At 38.7% G+C, this 20,003-nt stretch overlaps 1 protein-coding gene across 4 annotated transcripts in view; it reads left to right on the top strand.

The window, feature by feature from the left end:
- The window catches only part of DOCK10 (dedicator of cytokinesis 10), a 200,373-nt gene that overhangs the window by 134,625 nt on the left and 45,745 nt on the right, over nucleotides 1-20,003 (top strand). For all 4 annotated transcript variants that reach the window (XM_055300086.1, XM_055300087.1, XM_055300088.1 and 1 more), the window contains exons 24-29: nucleotides 445-563; nucleotides 2,421-2,490; nucleotides 5,846-5,959; nucleotides 8,624-8,695; nucleotides 13,239-13,385; nucleotides 19,893-19,976. In XM_055300086.1, the coding sequence (XP_055156061.1) occupies nucleotides 445-563; nucleotides 2,421-2,490; nucleotides 5,846-5,959; nucleotides 8,624-8,695; nucleotides 13,239-13,385; nucleotides 19,893-19,976 (606 nt within the window). The remainder of the gene's footprint in view (nucleotides 1-444; nucleotides 564-2,420; nucleotides 2,491-5,845; nucleotides 5,960-8,623; nucleotides 8,696-13,238; nucleotides 13,386-19,892; nucleotides 19,977-20,003) is intronic.

The following is a 20,003-nucleotide window of genomic DNA, read 5'->3' on the forward strand; positions in this document are numbered from 1 at the left end:
ATTACAAAACAAGCAAATGTCAGATTTTTTTTCCAAAATAAAATGATTGAAAATCAGAATCAGTTGATTTTCAATTAGATAATTGTGTACAGTATCCTTGCAACATCACCCCCATGCCTACGTGCCTGCTGAGTGCAGTGAAGAATAAAGCCAGATGAAGGTGAGCTAGCTTATTCGTACTTTTCCTTTTTTTTAAGATTTTATTTATTTAATCATTAGAGACACAGAGAGAAGCAGAGACATAGACAGAGGGAGAATCAGGCTCCATGCAAGGAGCTTCATGAGGGACTCGATCCCAGGACGCCGGGATCATGCCCTGAGCCAAAGGCAGATGCTCAACCACTGCACCACCCAGACACCCCACTTACTTGAGTTCAGAAACACATCAGCAGAAGGTGCTTTAAATTTAACCAGTGTCCTTTTTCTCCCACCAATATACTACAGAACCTATTGAATGTGGAAAAGATTCACGCAATCATGAGTTTTCTGCCTATCATCTTGAATCAGCTCTTCAAGGTGCTGGTCCAGAATGAAGAAGATGAAATAACTACAACTGTGACCAGGTATCTCTCCCGTGGTCTTAGGAGAAGAGCTCTTCTAGTCTGTGTTTGCACAAAACTGTGATTATAACTGAACAGCCACCTTCTTGTGCCCGCTTGTGTTTCACGTGAACACGTCTCAAATTTGAAGTATTTCTCACTCTTGAGTTCTTGCCTTCAAATCTGTTATCATTGGGGTAAAGTTTTAGACCCTTTTTTTCACTTTTTATTTTGTTTCTTAATTAAGCTTTTTATTTTGAGGGAATCATAGATTGACAGGCACTTGTGAGAAATAATGTGGAGAGATCCCATGTCCCCTTTACCTAGTTTACCAATGCCACATCATGCAAAACTAGCACTGTATCACTACTGGGATATTGACATTGAGAAACAGAATACGGAACATTCCCATCACCAGGGGGATCCCTCATGTTGTCATTTATTACACAAAATTACTTCCCTCACATCCCCAGTCCCCACCCCTTAGCCCTGGTAACTACTAATCTGTTAAAATTCTGGATAGATAGATAGGAAGGACATCTGGGTTTTTCCAGTTCAGGTAGATTTTGGGTGAACATAAGTTTTTATTTCTCTGAGAAAAATGTCTGGTGCAGCTGCTAGGTCTTAATGATAGTTGCACCTGCAGTTTTTAAGAAAACGCTGAATTGTTTTCCAGGGTGGCTGTACAGTTTCACATTCCCACTAGATTTTTAAAATTTTTTCTCTAACTGCTCCTGCTTTAAATTTATCTGTACTACATTTTTCCAACATTTCTAGTCTGTCTAGTAATTTTGACGATCCTAATTTCCTCTCTATTGGAGATACTGTTTTAAATCCATTAAAGCATCATATATGTTTAATGTTAATTTAAAAAAAATATTAGTCATGCAATTCTGCGGAAAAATTACTCTTCACATTGAAGTATGTCCAGAACTTTCCTAACTCTCAGGTATATTATTAACCTCTTTCAGAATGTGGGTCTTCAGCCTCATTTTTAAAGTAGCACCCTGAAGCTCTGGGACAATTGAAGTGTGTCTAACAGTTCCACATCAGCCAGTTCTGGACCTGGGTTAGAAGTCTCCAACTGTAGCTTCAACTGAGACTCTTTTCAGCATGAACATATAGGTTTTTGTGAACAAGACTGTTAAATATTTCAGCAGATAGATCTGCTAAAATTCCAAGACATTCCAAAACACTACAGCCATTGAGCAACTGGCAGTACTAATGTGAAAGCAGTACCACCGCTGCTACTAGAAACACTTCACGAGCTAAGGAGGGAAATAAAAAACAAAACTGAATCTTAATCTAATAGCTTTTTACAACAGCATATGTAGTGCCTCTTTGTTAGAAGAGAAACCCTCTTTATTCTTTTTTAAGGATTTTTTTATGAGAGAGAGAGAGAGAGAGAGAGAGAGAATACAATCGGGGGAGGGGCAGAGGGAGAGAAGCAGACTGCCTGAGGAGCTGGGATCCCAAGGTGAGGCTCCATCCCAGGACCCTGGGATCATGATCTGAGCCAAAGGCAGACACTTAACCAACCAACAAAGCCACCCAGAGGGAGCCCTCTTTAAATGGGCTATAATAATTGGAGGTTAAAGGTCCTACATTTTAATCAGATACTAAAAATGATTCTTTTTCTAAGAAGACAGTATCAGCCAACACACAAGCCATAAAAGTCTTCAGTGTGATGTTGCAGCCATGAGATACTTATATCTTAGTGTTAATACGGATATTGGGGGATCAGAGGGGGAAATCTGAAACTGGTTCACGCATTCATTCAGTGCCTGTTAAATACCCAGTTTACAAAACACTCTAGTGCCAAGCCCAGTCATATTTTCCTGTCTTTTCCAGAAAAGCCACTGAACAGTTTTGTTTTTCCAGGGTTCTGACCGACATTGTGGCCAAATGCCATGAGGAGCAGCTGGACCACTCTGTCCAGTCGTACATTAAGGTATGAAATCGCCACTTCGACACTGGGCACATCCCTCGTGCTGTGTGGTTTGTCTCATTTCTGTCTGCAATAAGTGGGATGTTTCTGCCTTTAGCTGGATGGGGCTCAGCACAGTAATATCAAACATTCCCTTTAGCCACTTAGGATTCCATCTCTTTGCATGGATGATCTAGAGGTATAGTTCAAATGTATAAATAATGTGTACATGTGCAAATGAATATTTATATGGGGAGAAAGAGCAAAGAAAGAGAAGAGAAAATGAAAGTATTGGCCTTTTGAAGTCAACATTACAAATGAATGCAATTCCTGTATCGAGTTAAGGAATATTTTTCCTGTTGGTTTGTTGAATGCTCTGTGTTTCTTCTGTAATGTTTTCTTAGCTCTTTTTATTGTTTTCTCAGGCATTATTTCATTTTCCCAGTTACTGTATATTTGTACCTGCTTCTGGTATGTTAAGTCCTTTATCCTCGGGCATGATCCACTAGCCCATTCCATCAGTGTGCACCTGCTTCCTCCAGCGTCCTTCACCAAGCGTTCACTCGGACATGTTCATGTTCTCATTTCCAGTTGGCCTGTGAATTAATGCCAGTGAACTTGTGATGATGTTTGCACATTATAGTTCCTGCCTAAATGTCATCTTCCTGAATGCAAAGAAAGAATCTATCCAGAGATAAATGAGAGTGGCTTACATAACTTTATAATGCATAGAGGAGCTAAATTTCTATTTTTATGTATATATTAAATCTTTTTGAGACCCAGACCTTTTTTAATTGAAAGAATTTATTCCATTGATATATAAGAATAGACATATACTCCCATAAGTTAGATGTCTAGAAAGGTGACTAGAGGATAATTTGGGAGTTTTGTGGTAGAAATGTGTAAAAAACAAACAAAGAAAACAAAACTTCCTATGAAATTTCGCTCTAGGTGAAACCCTCTGAGGGATATTTTTACATTACAATTTTATATGTACATATTTTCTACCTGCCTGAAATGTAAGATATCTTCCCAAATACCCACGTATGATCATGTGCCCTTCCTTAAAATAGCCCATATGCCAAAGATAGTTATTTCACAACAATTTCCCTATGGTATAATTTTACCCAACAAGATCTACACTTCAGCTGCAGAAAGCCAGTTGCTCCTACAAATGCTTGTTTAGTTTATTCTCTGTTTAAGACAGTCGTAAAAATACTTTAATCCAGTATTGGTGAATTTACATTTAACAGAATCATCTACAGAAATTTCTCTCAATATTTAACCCACATTTTTCATTTCAATTGCCAAAGGGGCAAAGAAGAAAACAATTCCCCAGTGCATATTATGCAGAGGCATCTCCGTTTCAACACAAGTATTTATCTCATTCCAATGGAATCATTGAAGACTACATTAAGAACCCACTGATGTTGTGTCTGTTTTTGTGATAGTCAGAGAGGTTCCTTATGAGAACCTTAAATCAGTTCTCAGACTCATTCTGTGTTGCTCTTGGAAGAGTGTATTGGAATGCATCCTGGTATGGTCTTTATTTTTAACCAGGATGATTGAAATCTCCTGATGAGACCATTTGATTTTATAATATAGGCGGTTGCTTATTTAATTTGCTTTGAAGTGGTTGAAATCTAGAAATACATATAAAAATGGGATGTCACACTGATAACAATTCCTAAAGATATTTCATAAAAATATTTTCAAACAGCTAAAGTTGGACACACCCTAATAAATATTATCAACTGGAATTTTACTCTAGAAAGAACATTAAACTAGCAAGTGGGAAATTAGATTCTAGTCAAGATTAGATAGTTAACTTGAGCAATCAGCCTCTCTGGACTTCATTTTTTTCTCCTCTAAAGTGAGAAGGGATGGACAGATGAACATCTAGCTCTATGATTCTGTGATTGAACTCTTGTTGCAGTACATTGTTAACAGCCTGACCCTGACCAAAGAGTTTGAGTTTTCTTATCACCTGTGGGAGAAATTATTTTTTAACATGTAGGTGGATATTAAGGCCCATACCTTGGTGTATGATGAATACTGATGGGCTGGTACCAATATATGCTTTGATGTCCTTGAAAGATGTGATATATTCAGTGGAATTTATATATATTCAGAAACAAACTAAACACCATTTCAAGTTCAGTGGTGCTAAATGCTGCTAACTCACCCCATTTACAATATCCAAAATGCACACATACACCATTTCTTTTTCAAAGATGTGCATCTTAAGTCTATCTAACCAAATGCCATGGTTTACTGCAATTCATGGCACTGACACGTTCCAGCCAAAATTTTAAAATAGGAATATCTCAGAGCTAGTTGTAATGCTGTTAGCTAAATAACTGTGCATGGGACTAGGTAGTCAGTGATGATATTAGCCTCATATGAGTCATAATTCATGAGGGGAAAAAATCCTATTACTCTTGATTTTGGCTAGTTTCATACATCTCTTAGCTTTGTCTTTCTCCTCTGGGATGAACTTGGAGAAGTAAGACTCCAGTCTTACTTACTTACCAATGAGTTGCAAAGTTCAAAGAAATTATTATAGATCCAAATGTGAATGTGCCTCTGCTTTGAATTTCTTGTCTGCCTTCGCTCTTGATTATAGTGAAGTCTGAGTGGTGAATGTTATAAACAAATACCTTCCTTGAGGCAAATGTAACCCATAAGTGAAACCGTATAATCCAGGGATAAGCATTATATATTTAAAATATGTGCATAAATTGGTACTGATATCCTTAAAATGGATGAAGGAATACTGAAAATTAAGACCATTACATGCATTCAGAAATGCACACCAAAACAAATCTTTTGAGAGAAAAAAAAGTGAGCAGCATTTGTTATCTTACTGATGGCCAATGTTCATGAACCCTTTGATAGCTGTGACTAAGCATGAGATGATAGAACCTGGGCGTGTGGGGAGCTCACCTACTGGCCTCTGGAAGGCACCTGCTTCCCCACTTGGCTATTTGAGTGGGTGCTCTACCCTTTCAGGATGAAGAAATGCTACCATGCCACCTGTTACCAGTGGAAGGAAGGAGAAGGGGAAATGTGTCCTAAGTAGGTGGGTCAAAGCCCTCCATGTTTCCTTGAACCCGCTAAATCGCTCTCTGACTCTTTCTTTTGATTTCTACAAAAAGAGTTTCAAGGAGAGCTTAGGTGAGCCAAGCCCTATCTTGTGCAAAACCCTAAATAGGAACAGTCGTGTACTACTCTTGTCATTGGGCCACCATTTATTTCATGACAAAATCTGGCATGAGCAGATATTTTTGAGATATGAGTTATTCATGTAACATAATTTTTGAGACTTTGGGTTTTTTTTTAAGTATTTAACTTTTTTCACTTTTTGGATTTTCTTCAGTTCGTGTTCAAAACCAGGGCATGCAAGGAGAGAACTATACATGAGGAGCTGGCTAAAAATGTGACTGGTCTTTTGAAATCAAATGACTCAACAACAGTAAAGCATGTCCTGAAGGTAAAGAATTTAAAGACAATCCTTCAATTGTTAACAGGAGGGGTGGCTTGCTCTCTCCCCTGGAAGGCAATAGGACTCCTTGATATCCATAGATTGTTTCTTTTAGTTTCAGCGTAAGCATCATATTGAAACTGTAGCATATAAAAACATTAAGCGAGCGAAGGAGATTTGTGTCAAAAGAACAGAAGACCCAAATTAAGTCCTTTGGCCCCAAAACAGAATGAGTAACTATTAAGAATAATCTGAAATACTCAAAAGTACTAACTGTTGCAAAAATAAAGTTTGTTGGGTTTTTAGGCACGGTAGAGGAAACGTGCCAAAGGATTAAATTATAGAAGAATGGCTTTAGTCCCTAGCTAAATTAATTATCTAATGACTTGACAGATGGATGATTGATTAGTAAGTAGCTAGAAAGAGAAGTTGGGATTGATAAGCATCAACATGAGTTCCCTAAACTCAAATTATTCTAAGCAATTTGCTTAAATTAGTCTTATGAGTATATTTATCCTGTTTATGCAACAAAGATGTTCTAAGTGCCTCCCATGGGACCAACCTCAGCATTTGGCAGGCATCAGAGAATAGAATAAAGACCAGCTCTGTCCTTGGGGAGCTTGCATTCTACTGGGGGGTAAAAAACAATATACTACAAACATAATAACAAAATTAATAAAATTGCGTGTTAGGAAGTGAGAAGTGGTATGGGAAAAGAAAATGTTGAGCTGGTAAGGGGAACTGGGAGTGCTGGAGGTACAGAGTGAGGTTTGGAATTTAAACAGAATGGTCAGGAGACAGCTCATGGAGAAGGTAATACTTGAGCAAAAAAAAATGCAAAGAGGAGGAGCTGGCCATGTGGATGCTTGGAGAACAGTAAAGGCAGAGGGGAGACATGTATAAAATCACAAGGCAGCAGCATGCCTAGTGTGCTGGAAGGATGGCAGAGAGGCCAGTGTGGCTGGAACAAAGTTATCAAAGAAAAGAGGAGGCAGGGTGGGTGTAGGGAGGAGAGGTAGGCAAGTAGCATAAAGCCTTATAGGCCATTGCAAGGACTTTGGCTTCCACTCAGCAAAATTGAGAACCATTAGAGGGTTTTGAGCAAAAGTGTGACATGAGCTGACATGAGTTTAATGGAGCACCCTGATGGCTATGTAGGGAATGGACTCTAGCAAGCTGAGGCTGGTGTCAGGGTGCTCAAGGGGATTGCATGCCAGAGAAACAGGCTTCTCTTCAGAGAGTCAACTCTTAGTTAAAAGGTGAGGTGAAGGGAACTTTGGAGAAATTGTGCCTTCCAGAGACTTCGCTGATGTTGGGCCATGCATTCCAGAAAGTGTGGCAGTAGGGCATCAGGAGCTAGAAAGCAGTGAGATATGGGAATAGAAAAAGGAATATGTGCTGCCCACGGAGACTAGAGGGCAGGAGGGGAATGGGTTTCCTGTTATCAGACACGAATTGAGATGAAAAGCTTAATTTCCTTAGCCCTGGTGGACTCAAGGTAAAAGGCAGAGGCAGACTGGAGTGCTAAGAGGTAGCACATGGTAAATATCAGGGGCATTAAAGAGGCAAATATGGGGACATTGGACATATGGTGAAAAATATCATTTTGGACAAGATGGGGGAAAGGGGATTTTAACAATGTGCCTTGTATTAATTATTTCCAACAACATGAATTCCATTTCTAAGATCAGGCAACCCCTTTGTTAAGCAAGAGCTGCCTTGTTAAAATGCAAAACTCCTCTGCCCCACATCTCACATAGATCTCTAGAGTTAGGACCCTGTACCCAGCAGCTCTCAGCAGCATAGTTTGTATCAGCTGAAATTGGTTACAATTCAAGTGCCCGTCCATGATAGAACAGAGAAGTAAATTGTGGTCATATATGTGATGTGACAATACTGGACTCCCAACCACATGAGTCAACATAAATGAACCTCAGGACAGAAGTTACTGAATGAAAAAGCCAATTACAGAAGGATCCACACGGGATGATTCCGTTTATATAGAGTTCAGCAGTAGGCAAAACTCAATACTGCTTCAATGTATGATAATGGTAGCAAAATTATGAAATAAAGCAAGGGAATTATTAGCACAGAATTCAAAATTGTTATCTCTGGTGGAGAAAATGCGAGGAGCAAAGGATCAGGGAGGTACATTCTTTAAACTGTACGTATATAACATAGACTTTTTGTATCTGGGATAACTATAACCCTTCGACCCAAGAAACAGGGACCTTCATCCTGGGACATATTTTGGTTTGCTCGGACTGCACCTCTCCCCATAGGAAGAAGTGGAAGAGGAGCCAAGAGAAACGCCCACTGGGAGCCCCTACCTCCTCTTCTGAACCTGTACGGATCCCCAGGAGATTCCCAAGTTAAGGGCTTACAGGCATATTCCTGGGCCTTTCTTAAGTCCATCCTTCAGAGAGGAAATTGTAATGCCTGAGCACAACCTAGACTGGAGGAGGGAGCAGTTTGTGGTGGGAGAGGCACTGGTCTGTGGACAGCACTCACTTGTGCAGGCTGGACAGTCATGTGTGTGCATCTGGCCCTCCATTTCAAAGAACACATTCTAAAATAAAAATTTTATAATATTACATGTTGTAAAGGACAGAATCATCGTGATTTTGCTATAACATAATAAATTTCCTATTGTCTTTTCTTTTTTTGCAATAGCACTCCTGGTTCTTCTTTGCAATTATCCTAAAATCAATGGCCCAGCACTTGATTGACACAAATAAAATTCAGGTAAGATTGTAGGTAATACACTATTATCCAACAATTGTGCTGATGAATATGCTCTCATTAGTTTCATTTTTATTTACTTTGTAAACCTTAGCAATTTGAGTTAATTGCGTTTTAAGTGGGAGAAATGATTGTGTGTCAGTACAGGTCCTACAGACAGAAGATCTGAGTTGATAGTGGGTCCACTGGATTCAAAGATCCACCCAACAGTGGACCCACCATTAACAGAATTTTAATTAGGACTCTTGTATTGATCCCTGTAAGTTCCCACTCTAACAGGGTGGATGTGATGATCCTTTTGGCCTTCAGATGTCAGTATCAACTCAGATCTTGTGTTTAATAGTTTAATGGTGCCCCTCTTCCCAGTATGGTCACCTGAGTACATGGCTGTAGGGCCCTTTGTAGGAGGACTGACAAAATCTTTATATGTATATACGTAACCGAAGTAGTGGAGGGGGCTCTGTCTTTTAGAGACTCTGTCTTTCCTTCAATCAGTGTGTACCAACTCTGAAAAGTGACTCAGGTCCAGGAAGAGGAAAAGGCCCCGTGAATATTTTTTGGAGCAAACGTCCTCATCTTCTATAGTCCATTCTTGCCTTCTTTGTGGATTAAACATCGTCATTGTTGGTTGCTGTCTGTTTTTCCCATAGGGACCCCACATATTATTAAGTAGCTCTACAGCTCCCTGGGAGTCCTCCACCTTGGCTTCCCTCCAGCCTCGCCATCTGTTAACGATAATCACAGCCTTCTGGCTCTTGGAGGATAAGTACAATCCCATGGCCTCTGTTATTTTGGTGAACATCATCTCCATGGCCATTAGTGAGCCAGCACTGTGACTGCCTGTCTCATCTGCCATTGAGAGACCACTAAACTTCTTAGAGATGTCGGTCCAGCACCTCTTGATGACTTTGGGGTGGATAGTGTGTTTTCCGGACCTTGCTGTAAAACTTGATCCTCCAGGGGTTCTTCTGGTCTCAGTCTATGCATTTCCACTTTCCTCTGCCTCTTTATTCTTTTTTTCTGTCATCTGCCAGGGCCCTCAAGCATTCTCACTTTCACTTTGCTCAGAATGTGCCATCTGTAGTGCTCTAAGAGCCATCCTAACAATGAGTGGGATTCTTTCATCCCAAATCCTGATAAAGTGCCCCCATGTCAGTGAGTCTTAACTGATTCACTCTTCTTTCTGGCCTTCTTGATCAAACACATTTATCATCCAATCTCAAAAGAACTTGCATAACTCCTGCTTACAGCTCCTTCGGGTACACTTTCTGTTTTATCTTATTAGGCCCAGCAGGTTCACAGCTGGGTTAAGCTGGACCTTAACCCTGGTTATTAGCCTGAGCTCCAAGGGAGGAGGAGGGATATCTCCTGAAGGATTTGTCTGCTGCCTTGCTGGGAAACGTTTTTGCAGAGCATCCCATCTAAGAGAAATGTCATCTCTTAGTAGGGAAGAGTAGGGAAGTATGCAGAGTCACCATCCTCAGGTCATCCACCCAGATGTTCCCATCCATGCTTCCACACCACAGGTCTCTCCAGCCATGGCTTGACCTAAGCATAGCAGATCTGCCTTGGCAGGATATTTAATCATCTCCAGAGCTCCCTAACTTAACTCTTAGATCTTATATTTGCTTTTCAGCTGTGTCTGCTCTCCCTCTTCCAGAGATAAGATCCTCCTGTCTGGAAGGAAGAGAAAATCTAATGTGAAGATAAAAATGATTCATATCTCTCTGTTTTTAAGCTATGTTGGAATTAGGAAACTTCATCATTTTAATCCTTGCCCTTCCACTAACCTGTTAGATGATAAAAAAAAGACACTTAACATCTCAGAACCTGTTTTCTCATCTGTAAAAAAAAAAAAAAAAAAAAAAACAGATTGGACTAAAATCCTTTCATTCCCACCAGCACATATCTGCTTAAATAGATCACAGATGCCCTTATAAACAGTTCAGAATATAGGAACTCATCATGTATGATGTCCTTATGTCTAACCATTTGTCCTCACTGATTCCAGTTTATTTCTCACTGTCCTCTTCAGGGACAACCCCACTCCAGTTTACTTCCAGGGGGCCACCCTCCAATTTTCTGACCATCTCCATGCATCACAGTACAAAAGACCTGATACCATCACTTGACTCAAAAGCATTCACAATAAACACCTCTCAAAAAAAATTAAAAAAGAATAAACACCTCTCAAGTTGTTTGCATTTTCTTTTCAGCTGTTTTTGTCATCATAGAGTGTGGGAGATTTGAGGACCTCAAGAAAGATGTCTGGTTAAGTCCCCTGAGAGGCAGATAGCACCTCCACATCACCCCTGCTCCTTTGACCAAGGAGAGTTCCTGTTTGCTAGGAACTCCTAAGTGCCTTCTCTGCACTGATCTCTAGTAGCACAAGGTTCATTGTACTGGCTAACCTTTTGTTTCCCACCAGCCACTTGTTCCTAAAAAAATTGCCAAATGCCTGGACCTCAGCCAATGCATTCTGTGCCTGTATGTCATACGATAGCTCCGATTCTCCTAACATGCTCTGGCTCTTTTGCTTGGGATCAGACTATGCTATCCCCTTGCCCCCTTTCTTCCTCTGTCCTGACACAGAAATCCACAGCCCCTGGAATAGAAATTCTCCCACCTTGAGCCTTTGGGATATACTTCTGGAGAACAGTTAAAAATACTACTCGTGTATTTACCAGTCAGAGCATCTTTGGGTTGAAAGTGGGAGTAGGCCACAAGGGGAGTTTGGAAAGACAAAAGGAGAAACAGAGGAAATATCAAAGCCCAAGGTGTTAACACGTGTCTCTGTGTGAAGGAAATGCTGGTGCTGGTCTGTTTAATGGATCCCAGAGGATTAACAAAGAGAAAAGAGAGAATCTACAAATGTGCCTTGATTATTTAAAAAGTGAATGTTGCTTTCATGTAGGTGAATTGTTTACAGTTATTTCCCAAGATACATGGAGCAGAATTAAAAATGATGTGTGTGATTAAATCACTTAAGTTTATTTGTTGTCAGTTTAATTTAATTTCCACACCAAGTGTTAACTATACATGGAGGGTAGCTATAATATCCAAAAATATCTATATAGCAGTGTCCTGGTATATTGACTTAGAAAAAATTCAATGCACATAAGCACCTGAGGGCCTAGACTTAATGAAAGAAAAAGAAGAAAGAAAGAAAAAGAAAGAAAGAAGAAAGAAAGAAAGAAAGAAAGAAAAAGAAGAAGAAAGAAAGAAAGAAAGAAAGAAAGAAAGAAAGAAAGAAAGAAAGAAAGAGAAAGAGCAAAAACCAGTGCTAGCCCACAGCAGCATCCCACAGTTGAACCACTGTTTGTTCTAAGTGATTCCTATAACTTCATTTTCCATGATTTTTATACTTGCAGCATAGAAGGCTGGGCACAGAGAATTTTGGAAATACATAGTTTAGGCTATCTCTAAATTTTGTGTTTCTATCTATAGTGAAAATGTGAGGCTAATTTTAAAGCCAACTTGTAAAGATGAATCAATCTTGCCTATCTCGTGCGAAGGCTTTTGTAAATTCACTAACTACAGAGAGATGGAAAAACTTAGCTGCCTGAAAATTTCCCCTTCTGTGCAGGAGGTCCAACAGGATAAGAAGAATCCTTGACCTTAGGGGCATCTTTAGGGACTCATAGAGTTTATTTAGGTCAATGGATATATGGGGTGGCAAGTCTCTTGACTGTGAGGTCCCACTGTCACCTGCTGTGGCATATGCTGGGACTGTGAGGTTAGGACCAGCTTGTACCAACTTGCAACCACAAGATGAATAAAGGCTGAGGATCTTCTGTAAAACACAGCGATTACAGCTAATAACAGTGTGTTGTATTATTGAAATTTGCTAACAAAGTAAAACTTAAATGTTCTCACACAAAAAAATAAAAATGTGAGATGATGGATATGTTCATTAACTAGATGGAAGGAATCTTTCTCAATGTCTTTGTATCAAAACACCACAATGTGCACTTTAAATATCTTATAGTTTTATATGCCAATTATACTTCAATAAAGCTGAAATAAATTTTTCAGGAAAGACAATTTGGAACTTACTAAAGAACATTTCAAACCACCACCTGTACTCACACATTTACTCATTCATTGAACTCTTATAGTTGGGGAATGCCTAGTCCTAAAAAATCAAAATAATTGATTTTCAATTAGGGAACTATGTGTCAATGTAAATCTAGAATAATATTCATTGTAATTATTTTCTAAGAGACAAGGAAGGGGAATTAAGATGAGAGAGATCATAGAACATGTTACATCTCTACACCATTTGAATAGTTTGCAATTAATATGTGTTTTACTTTTTAATGAAAAAGTGAAAAAATCATTGGCCAAAAGAGATGGAAACATTAAATGAAAATGATGGAAATCATGATCTTGAAATTAAAAGAGTTTCTATTTTATTATGGCTTTCAAATTTTCAGAAGGACTCTTTCTGTTGGATGCTATACGAAGTAAGTCTTTCAGTTTATTCTTTTCCAGGCTTAGGATTTCACATGCCACATTATAAAGAAATGATCCATTCTTTCCTTAGCTTTCTCGAGCTCAGAGATTTCCGGAATCTTACCAGAATGAATTGGACAATCTCGTCATGGTCCTATGTGATCACGTGATTTGGAAATATAAAGATTCACTTGAAGAAACAAGAAGGGCAAATCACAGCGTTGCCAAATTTCTTAAGGTATGGTTCAACAAGCTTGCAGTTCCTTTCAAGCCTTCATGATCTTGGATGCGAGATACTCTAAATGTCAATCAGTTCACATCTCCATTTATGATCAAGTCAAAACTAGCACTATTAGGTGATTACTATTATCTATGCCTCTTACTTTTTAATAGTTTTTCCAACTTTGAGTCACATAGAACAAAAACCAAGCTTCAATAAAAGTATCCATTTGAGCATTGTCAAATCATAGTATTTCTACATATTCTTAAAAAGAAAATTTTAAAGGAAAAGCTGCACCCTGGCAGTATTATCTTGAGCATTTCTGCCCTTGAAGAGGGCATATCATTCTGGAACAATGATATCAAATAGCCACTTTGGGAACTTTTGATAACTTGGCATTTTTGTTGTGTTACCTTCAGGTTCTTTTTTACATGATGAAAATATTATACACACACACACACACAAAAAGAAAATATTATACACTAATCACCTTATTAAATGATCAATTAAAGTGTTGAGAAACTGCTTACTAAACTAGATAGATACATGATAGATAGATAGATAGATAGATAGATAGATAGATAGATAGACATGTGTATAGTATTATAGTTATGTTTCTTTGGATTACAGGTGGAATTGAGAAGAAAATAATGCTTAGTCAAAACAACAACAAAGCTAATGTAGAATGATGGTATATCATTTAACAGATAATACATCCAACTAGAAAGGGGCACCTGGGTGACTCAGTCAGTTAAGCATCTGACTTCAGGTCATGATCCCAGGATCCTAGAGTTGTGCCTTGTGGCAGGCTCCCTGCTTCACAGGGTGTCAGCTTCTCCCTCCCCACTGCTCCTACTCTCTCTCTTAAATAAATAAAATCTTTTAAAAAAATACATCCAACTAGAAAGATAATATTTTTCTTTTATTCCTTCTTTTGCCCAACTATTAACTATTATAATATCTTAATGTAGCCACTTTTCCTATATCTTTATGGTAGACACTAGAACATACTGGATAAGTGTGAGAATTTATAAGTAAATACTAACAATATAAAGAAAGCTAAAGCCATAGAGGTAGATGTAAAATTACTCCAAATTATCTTTGGTGAGTTTTAATCTAGTCAGATCTGTCTTTAATACATTAAACATCACTTCAAATTATACATTATATTTGATCTCCTCCTAAATTCACTGTTTTTCTTCAATATTTTGCTTCTCTTTTTTTGTTTTTTTGTTTTTTGTTTTTTGCTTTTTTTGCTTTTTTCTTGCTTTCAGAAAGAAAAGGGATGGTCAGGATTAGTGATAAAGAGGGTAAAGGAGAAAAAAATTACTCTAGTTTTCTACCACATTTTAACAAATAAAGTTTAGTACTATGCTAGTAGTTTCTATGAAGTGCTTTTATATATGAGGAGATTTAGAAGAAAATGATAAGCTGTCCAATATGTAAGCAAATTATGTTTAAGAAACATCTGCAAAAAAAGAAAAAAAAGAAACATCTGCAATATTCTTCCTTAAATTGTAAAGAATGACGAATATGCAAGTCTTTTAAAAGGAGAAAAGACCTTTTAGCCACCCTCCTTGGCTTAAATGCCCTCTACTTGTTGGAATAAATGTATGTCTTCCTCAGAGCTCATTTATACAAAACTTGCTTCTTGTGGTATATAAACTAATGTCTCACTTGGGGGCAAGTAAAAACTGTCCAAGACTGAAAAGAATAGGATGGAGTAGAAGGCTAACGGTGTACCAGTGATTTTGTGAAATCTGTGGGTAAAATGCATGGCCTGATAATAGATAAATAAATATAGTCTATAGTCTTAAAATTCTATAAGATTTTATGGATTAGGTGGACTGCAAATCGAAAACAATACTTATGTGGTTTGTGAGTGGAAGCAGTTCCCTATGTTGTACATTTTAGAAGTCTATCCTACAAGCATGGCTTTCTTTTTCTTTTCTTTTTTTTTTTTTAATTTAAATTCAATTAGCCAACCCATACTAAGTCATTAGTTTCAGATGTAGAGCTTAGTGATTCATCAGTTGCAGGTAACACCCAGTGCTCACCACATCATCTGCTGTCCTTACTGCCTGTCACCCTGTTACCCCATCCCCCTAACCACCTCCCCTCCAATGACCTTCAGTTTTTCCCCTAGTTAAGAGTCTGTCATGTTTTGTCTCCCTCTCTGATTTCTTTCCACTCTGTTTTCCCTCCCATCCCCTTTGATCCTCTGCCAAGCATGGCTTTCAAATTTTAGTTTTAATGGCATTTATTTGACACAGAAAACTTTTGTAAAACTTTTGTAAAGATTATTAGAGGAGTCTTTGGAACCAGAAGAGGAAAAGGAAAAAGGAGAGAGGGTGATTTTTTAAATGTAAATTTGAATGTAGTCATTTGGCACAATGCCTGTGAATTGACGAAGTTGGAGCTTTCAGTGGCTCGACATTTCCCACTCCTGCTATTAGCATTATAAATATATTCCCAGGAATCTGATAAGGGTTATTTGCTCAATTCTGGTTTTAAATGACTTTTGCCTCTTTTGATTATTAAATTCAACATTAGTGATCAAATACTATGAATGATCTGGCTTTGGAATTTCACAAATGAAATATAATTTTCATGCCACAGTTGTGCCAAGGTTATTTCCTAAGAATGGAGAGAGCAGTGTCTCTGATGTGGGCATTTAAAAATGCCCCCAGGTAAGAATTTCGTGCCCTCCTTTATGTCACATTGTGGGAAATTAATATTTTTGCAGCAAATAAGCCAAAACTTTGTACATTTCTCTGGCTGTTCTCTCCTGACAGTAGATAGGATACAAATGGATCCATGAAAGCTATGTGACTTTTGTCGTTTTTCTTTTTACTGCCAATCTGGGTCACAACTCCAGTTCTCTGAGTGAACCCATCTAGGTACTCTTCTTATGCAAGCACAACACCAAGGAGAGAGCAAAGGAAAGTTCATTGTGATTTGTATTTTCCTGCTCAGACAGACATAACTTTTGACCCATGTACCTGACTAATCCCTTTATTTCAGTTAACTTTGGACAGCATTTGGAAATTATCGAATTTAGAAGACAGCCTTAGGGACACCTGGGGGGCTCAGGGGTTGAGCATCTGCCTTCGGCTCAGGGCGTGATCCTGGAGTTCCGGGATCGAGTCCCACATCGGGCTCCCTACATGGAGCCTGCTTCTCCCTCTGCCTATGTCTCTGCCTCTCTCTTTCTGTGTCTCTCATGAATAAATAAATAAAATATGTTTTTAAAAAATAGACGACAGCCTTAGTTTGTAGCAAAATATGTTTAAAGAAACATCTGTGATATTTTTCTATAAACATCACAAGAAGGTGGATAAGTGAATCTCTGAAAAGGGGAAGGTCTTCGTGTTTACTGTATTTGACTTGAATATTCTGTGATTTTTTTAATGTTTTCTGTAGAGCTCATCCATGCAAAAGTTGCTATGGGTTGTACCTAAGCTAATGTCTAGCGCAGGGCAAAGGAAGGCATCCAAGATGAAAAAGGAAACAGTAGGACCAGTGGTTTTGTAAAACATATAAAGAAAGAGCAAAGATACTCATTTGGTTTGTTTGCACTTGGGGATCTCATACACTTCATTGAACGAATTAAGACTAAAATTACCATTGTCCTCACAATTGGTTAAATAAAATAAATATTGTTTAATTACAACAAAATATTTTTGCACATAATTTAGAACATGTGGTTTTTAATTTATTAAACCAAACTGAGAAAATTTTGGTAGAGTATAAGTTATCCTCCAGATTGGGAATCTGCTAACTTTTTTTTGTAAAGGGCCAAGTACTAAACATCTTTAGCTTTGCAGGGCATACAGTCTCTGGCACAACTACCCAACTTTGCTATTATAGCTCAATACAGCCATAAACCAGTCACGGTAGACAGTATGTAAATGACTGAGTGTGGCTAGTTCCAATAAAACTTACTTACAAAAATAGGCCGTTGGAGCTTCTCAGTAGCTTAGTCTGTTAAGCATCAGACTCATGATTTCGGCTCAGGCCATGATCTCCTAGGTCGTGAGATCAACCCCTCAACATCAGGCTCCCTGTTCAGTGGGGAATCTGCTTGAATTTCTCTCACCCTCTCCCTCTATCCCTCTCCTCTCTCTGTCTCTCTCTCTTTCTCTCAAACAAGTCTTTAAAAAAAATAGACAGCTAGTTTTGGGTGATGCGCAGTGGTTTGCCAAAGCCCCCTAGAAGTTATTTTCCATTAGTATAAATTATTTTTTTATAAAAAGTAGAGAGGCCCCTACAGACGTCATCAGCAAAGGGCTGAAGAGCCTCTATACTTAGGGTTTAGCAGATGCTGGGATGGACCACACACAGGAGACTCATGACAAGAGAGACACTTGATGAAGCTTGACCCGCAGGAGGGCTCTCTGTAGGCAGAAGATGGATTCTGCTGATCTTGTATCCTAGGAATGACCCTTTTTTCCCTCACTGCCCCTTGGAACAAGCATGACAACTTACCCTACAGAAGAACTCTCTTCAATCTTCAGAAACCCCACATGGGTTTTCCTATATCCCCAGGGCAGGCAGCTTTCTCCCCATCTTCCCTATTCACTAATGCTAGAGTTCAACCCCCTTCAAAAGCTTTCAGGTCTGCTCTGCAGAATAACCACCGTAGCCCCTGGGAAGTGACAACTGCCACTACTCTGGTTCAGTGACAGAACTCACCAACCCCTGCTCCGTTGAGTCAAAGAGCCCCGGTGTCTTCACCACGGACATCCTCAGGATTTTTTTCCACCTACTTTTTTTATTAAGATGTTTCTAGAGCCTATAGTTATATTGGATGGTCCTCCTCTCCCTGTAAGGTCAGACCCAAACCTCTTTCCAACAGAAAGAAAACAGCAGGGAGTCTTCTCTGGAAAAAGCTCCACACTGAGGATATTCAGAGGTTGGGGACTTCCTTCTGCAGCTGGAGAACCTGCAAGGATTTGACATACCCACTAGGACCCTACATTGTGCAGAAGTTGCAAAAGCCCCTTTTCCTTCCCTCCTCCCACATCACTTTACATCTTCTGAGCCTATGACTATGCTCTGGTGTCTACCTCTCCCCACGGTTCTCCTGGCAGATAGGAGGATACAGGAGCCACTTACTTTTTAGTGAATGAAAAGTTACCAAAAGAACTTAAATTCATATTAAAAATGAAAATATAAATGAGGCAGCATACTAACATAGTAATGAAAGTAATGAATGAGTAGGTACATAAAAATCACTCATAAGAAACCAAAGAAAAGGGCACCTGGGTAGCTTAGTGGTTGAGTGTCTGCCTTCAGTTCAGGGCATGATCCCAGGGTCCTGGGATCTAATCCCACATCAGGCTCCCCGCAGGGAGCCTGCTTCTCCCCTACCTATGCCTCTCCCCCTCTCTCTGTCTCTCATGAATAAATAAATAAAATCCAAAAAAGAAAGAAACCAAATAAAAGGGGAAAGGAAAAGGAAACAAAAATAGAAATGACCTCCCTAACAATTGGAAGAACATTATCAGAGAAAAGAGTTCTTCTTTATATACAGATGTATTCCAACAGGAGACCTTCTACTTGGTATACATACTACCTATGTCAAAGATTTTATGTCCAGTCCTTACTGAGAAAAGAGATTTGTTTGTGAAATTGAGAAAAAATGCACAGCTATCACAATGGACCATCCTGGACTCTTTAGATAAGAAAGAAGCCCTTCCATATAAATGGTGCAGCAGCTGAAGGATTTTCCCATATAGTGTGCATTCTCACATAAGTGTGGATGATGGAATCAAACTCATGCACGCAGTCATGACATCCATATGGCAACCTGAAGTAGTGCCTCCCCAAGATATGGTGTCAGTAAATATGATTTCTGCCTCCTACTTCACATTTTCCCCCTTGCAAGCTCATTTGGCCACTGTTTGCATGGCCATTGGTCTTTTGGAGAGAGCATGCTGGGCCAACTTGGAATGTTCACCTGTCTCCTCCAAACCGGCCTGCTCTTTCAGACTCTCTATATTACAACTAAGAGAGTTTGACAACAAAGTAAGAGATAGAAATCTCAGGGTCTGTTGCCTTCACTCCTCAAATTCAAGCTGCCTTGCCTGGAAAGAAAATCATTCTGTTGAAGGAAGCCAGAGATTTAAAAAGGCTTTCCTGGCCTACCTCTGGGAGTCGAATTACTTAAAAAACAGTAATAAAATGTAACTAATTGATTTAAAAAGATAAAGAGTTAAATAAAACCTAAAATCTATATAGAAAAAAAAGGGCTATTATATTTTGCTGCAGAACTCCTAAGTGGTATTTTATAAAATTGACAAATAGGGGTGTCTAACTTTCTGGTGTGTGTACTTTATCTAGTGTTTTAATTAGTTACCATACTTGGATGAATGCTTCAACATATTGTAGAGATTTTTTTAAACATTTATTACACATTTAGTTAAATGTCATTTTACCTTGATATATTTAATCACCTTTTCTAAAATCTTTAATGACCTTTAAAGTAAAATGTCTGAATTTACAATTTTATTTTTTTTTTAGCGCTGTTTTACATTTATGGACCGGGGCTATGTATTTAAGATGGTTAACAATTATATCAGCATGTTCTCCTCTGGTGATCTCAAGGTAAGAGCCAAGTGCAAGAGTGATTGC

Source organism: Nyctereutes procyonoides, unplaced genomic scaffold (genome assembly GCF_905146905.1).
Source record: "Nyctereutes procyonoides isolate TBG_1078 unplaced genomic scaffold, NYPRO_anot_genome, whole genome shotgun sequence".
Taxonomy (NCBI): Eukaryota; Metazoa; Chordata; class Mammalia; order Carnivora; family Canidae; genus Nyctereutes; species Nyctereutes procyonoides.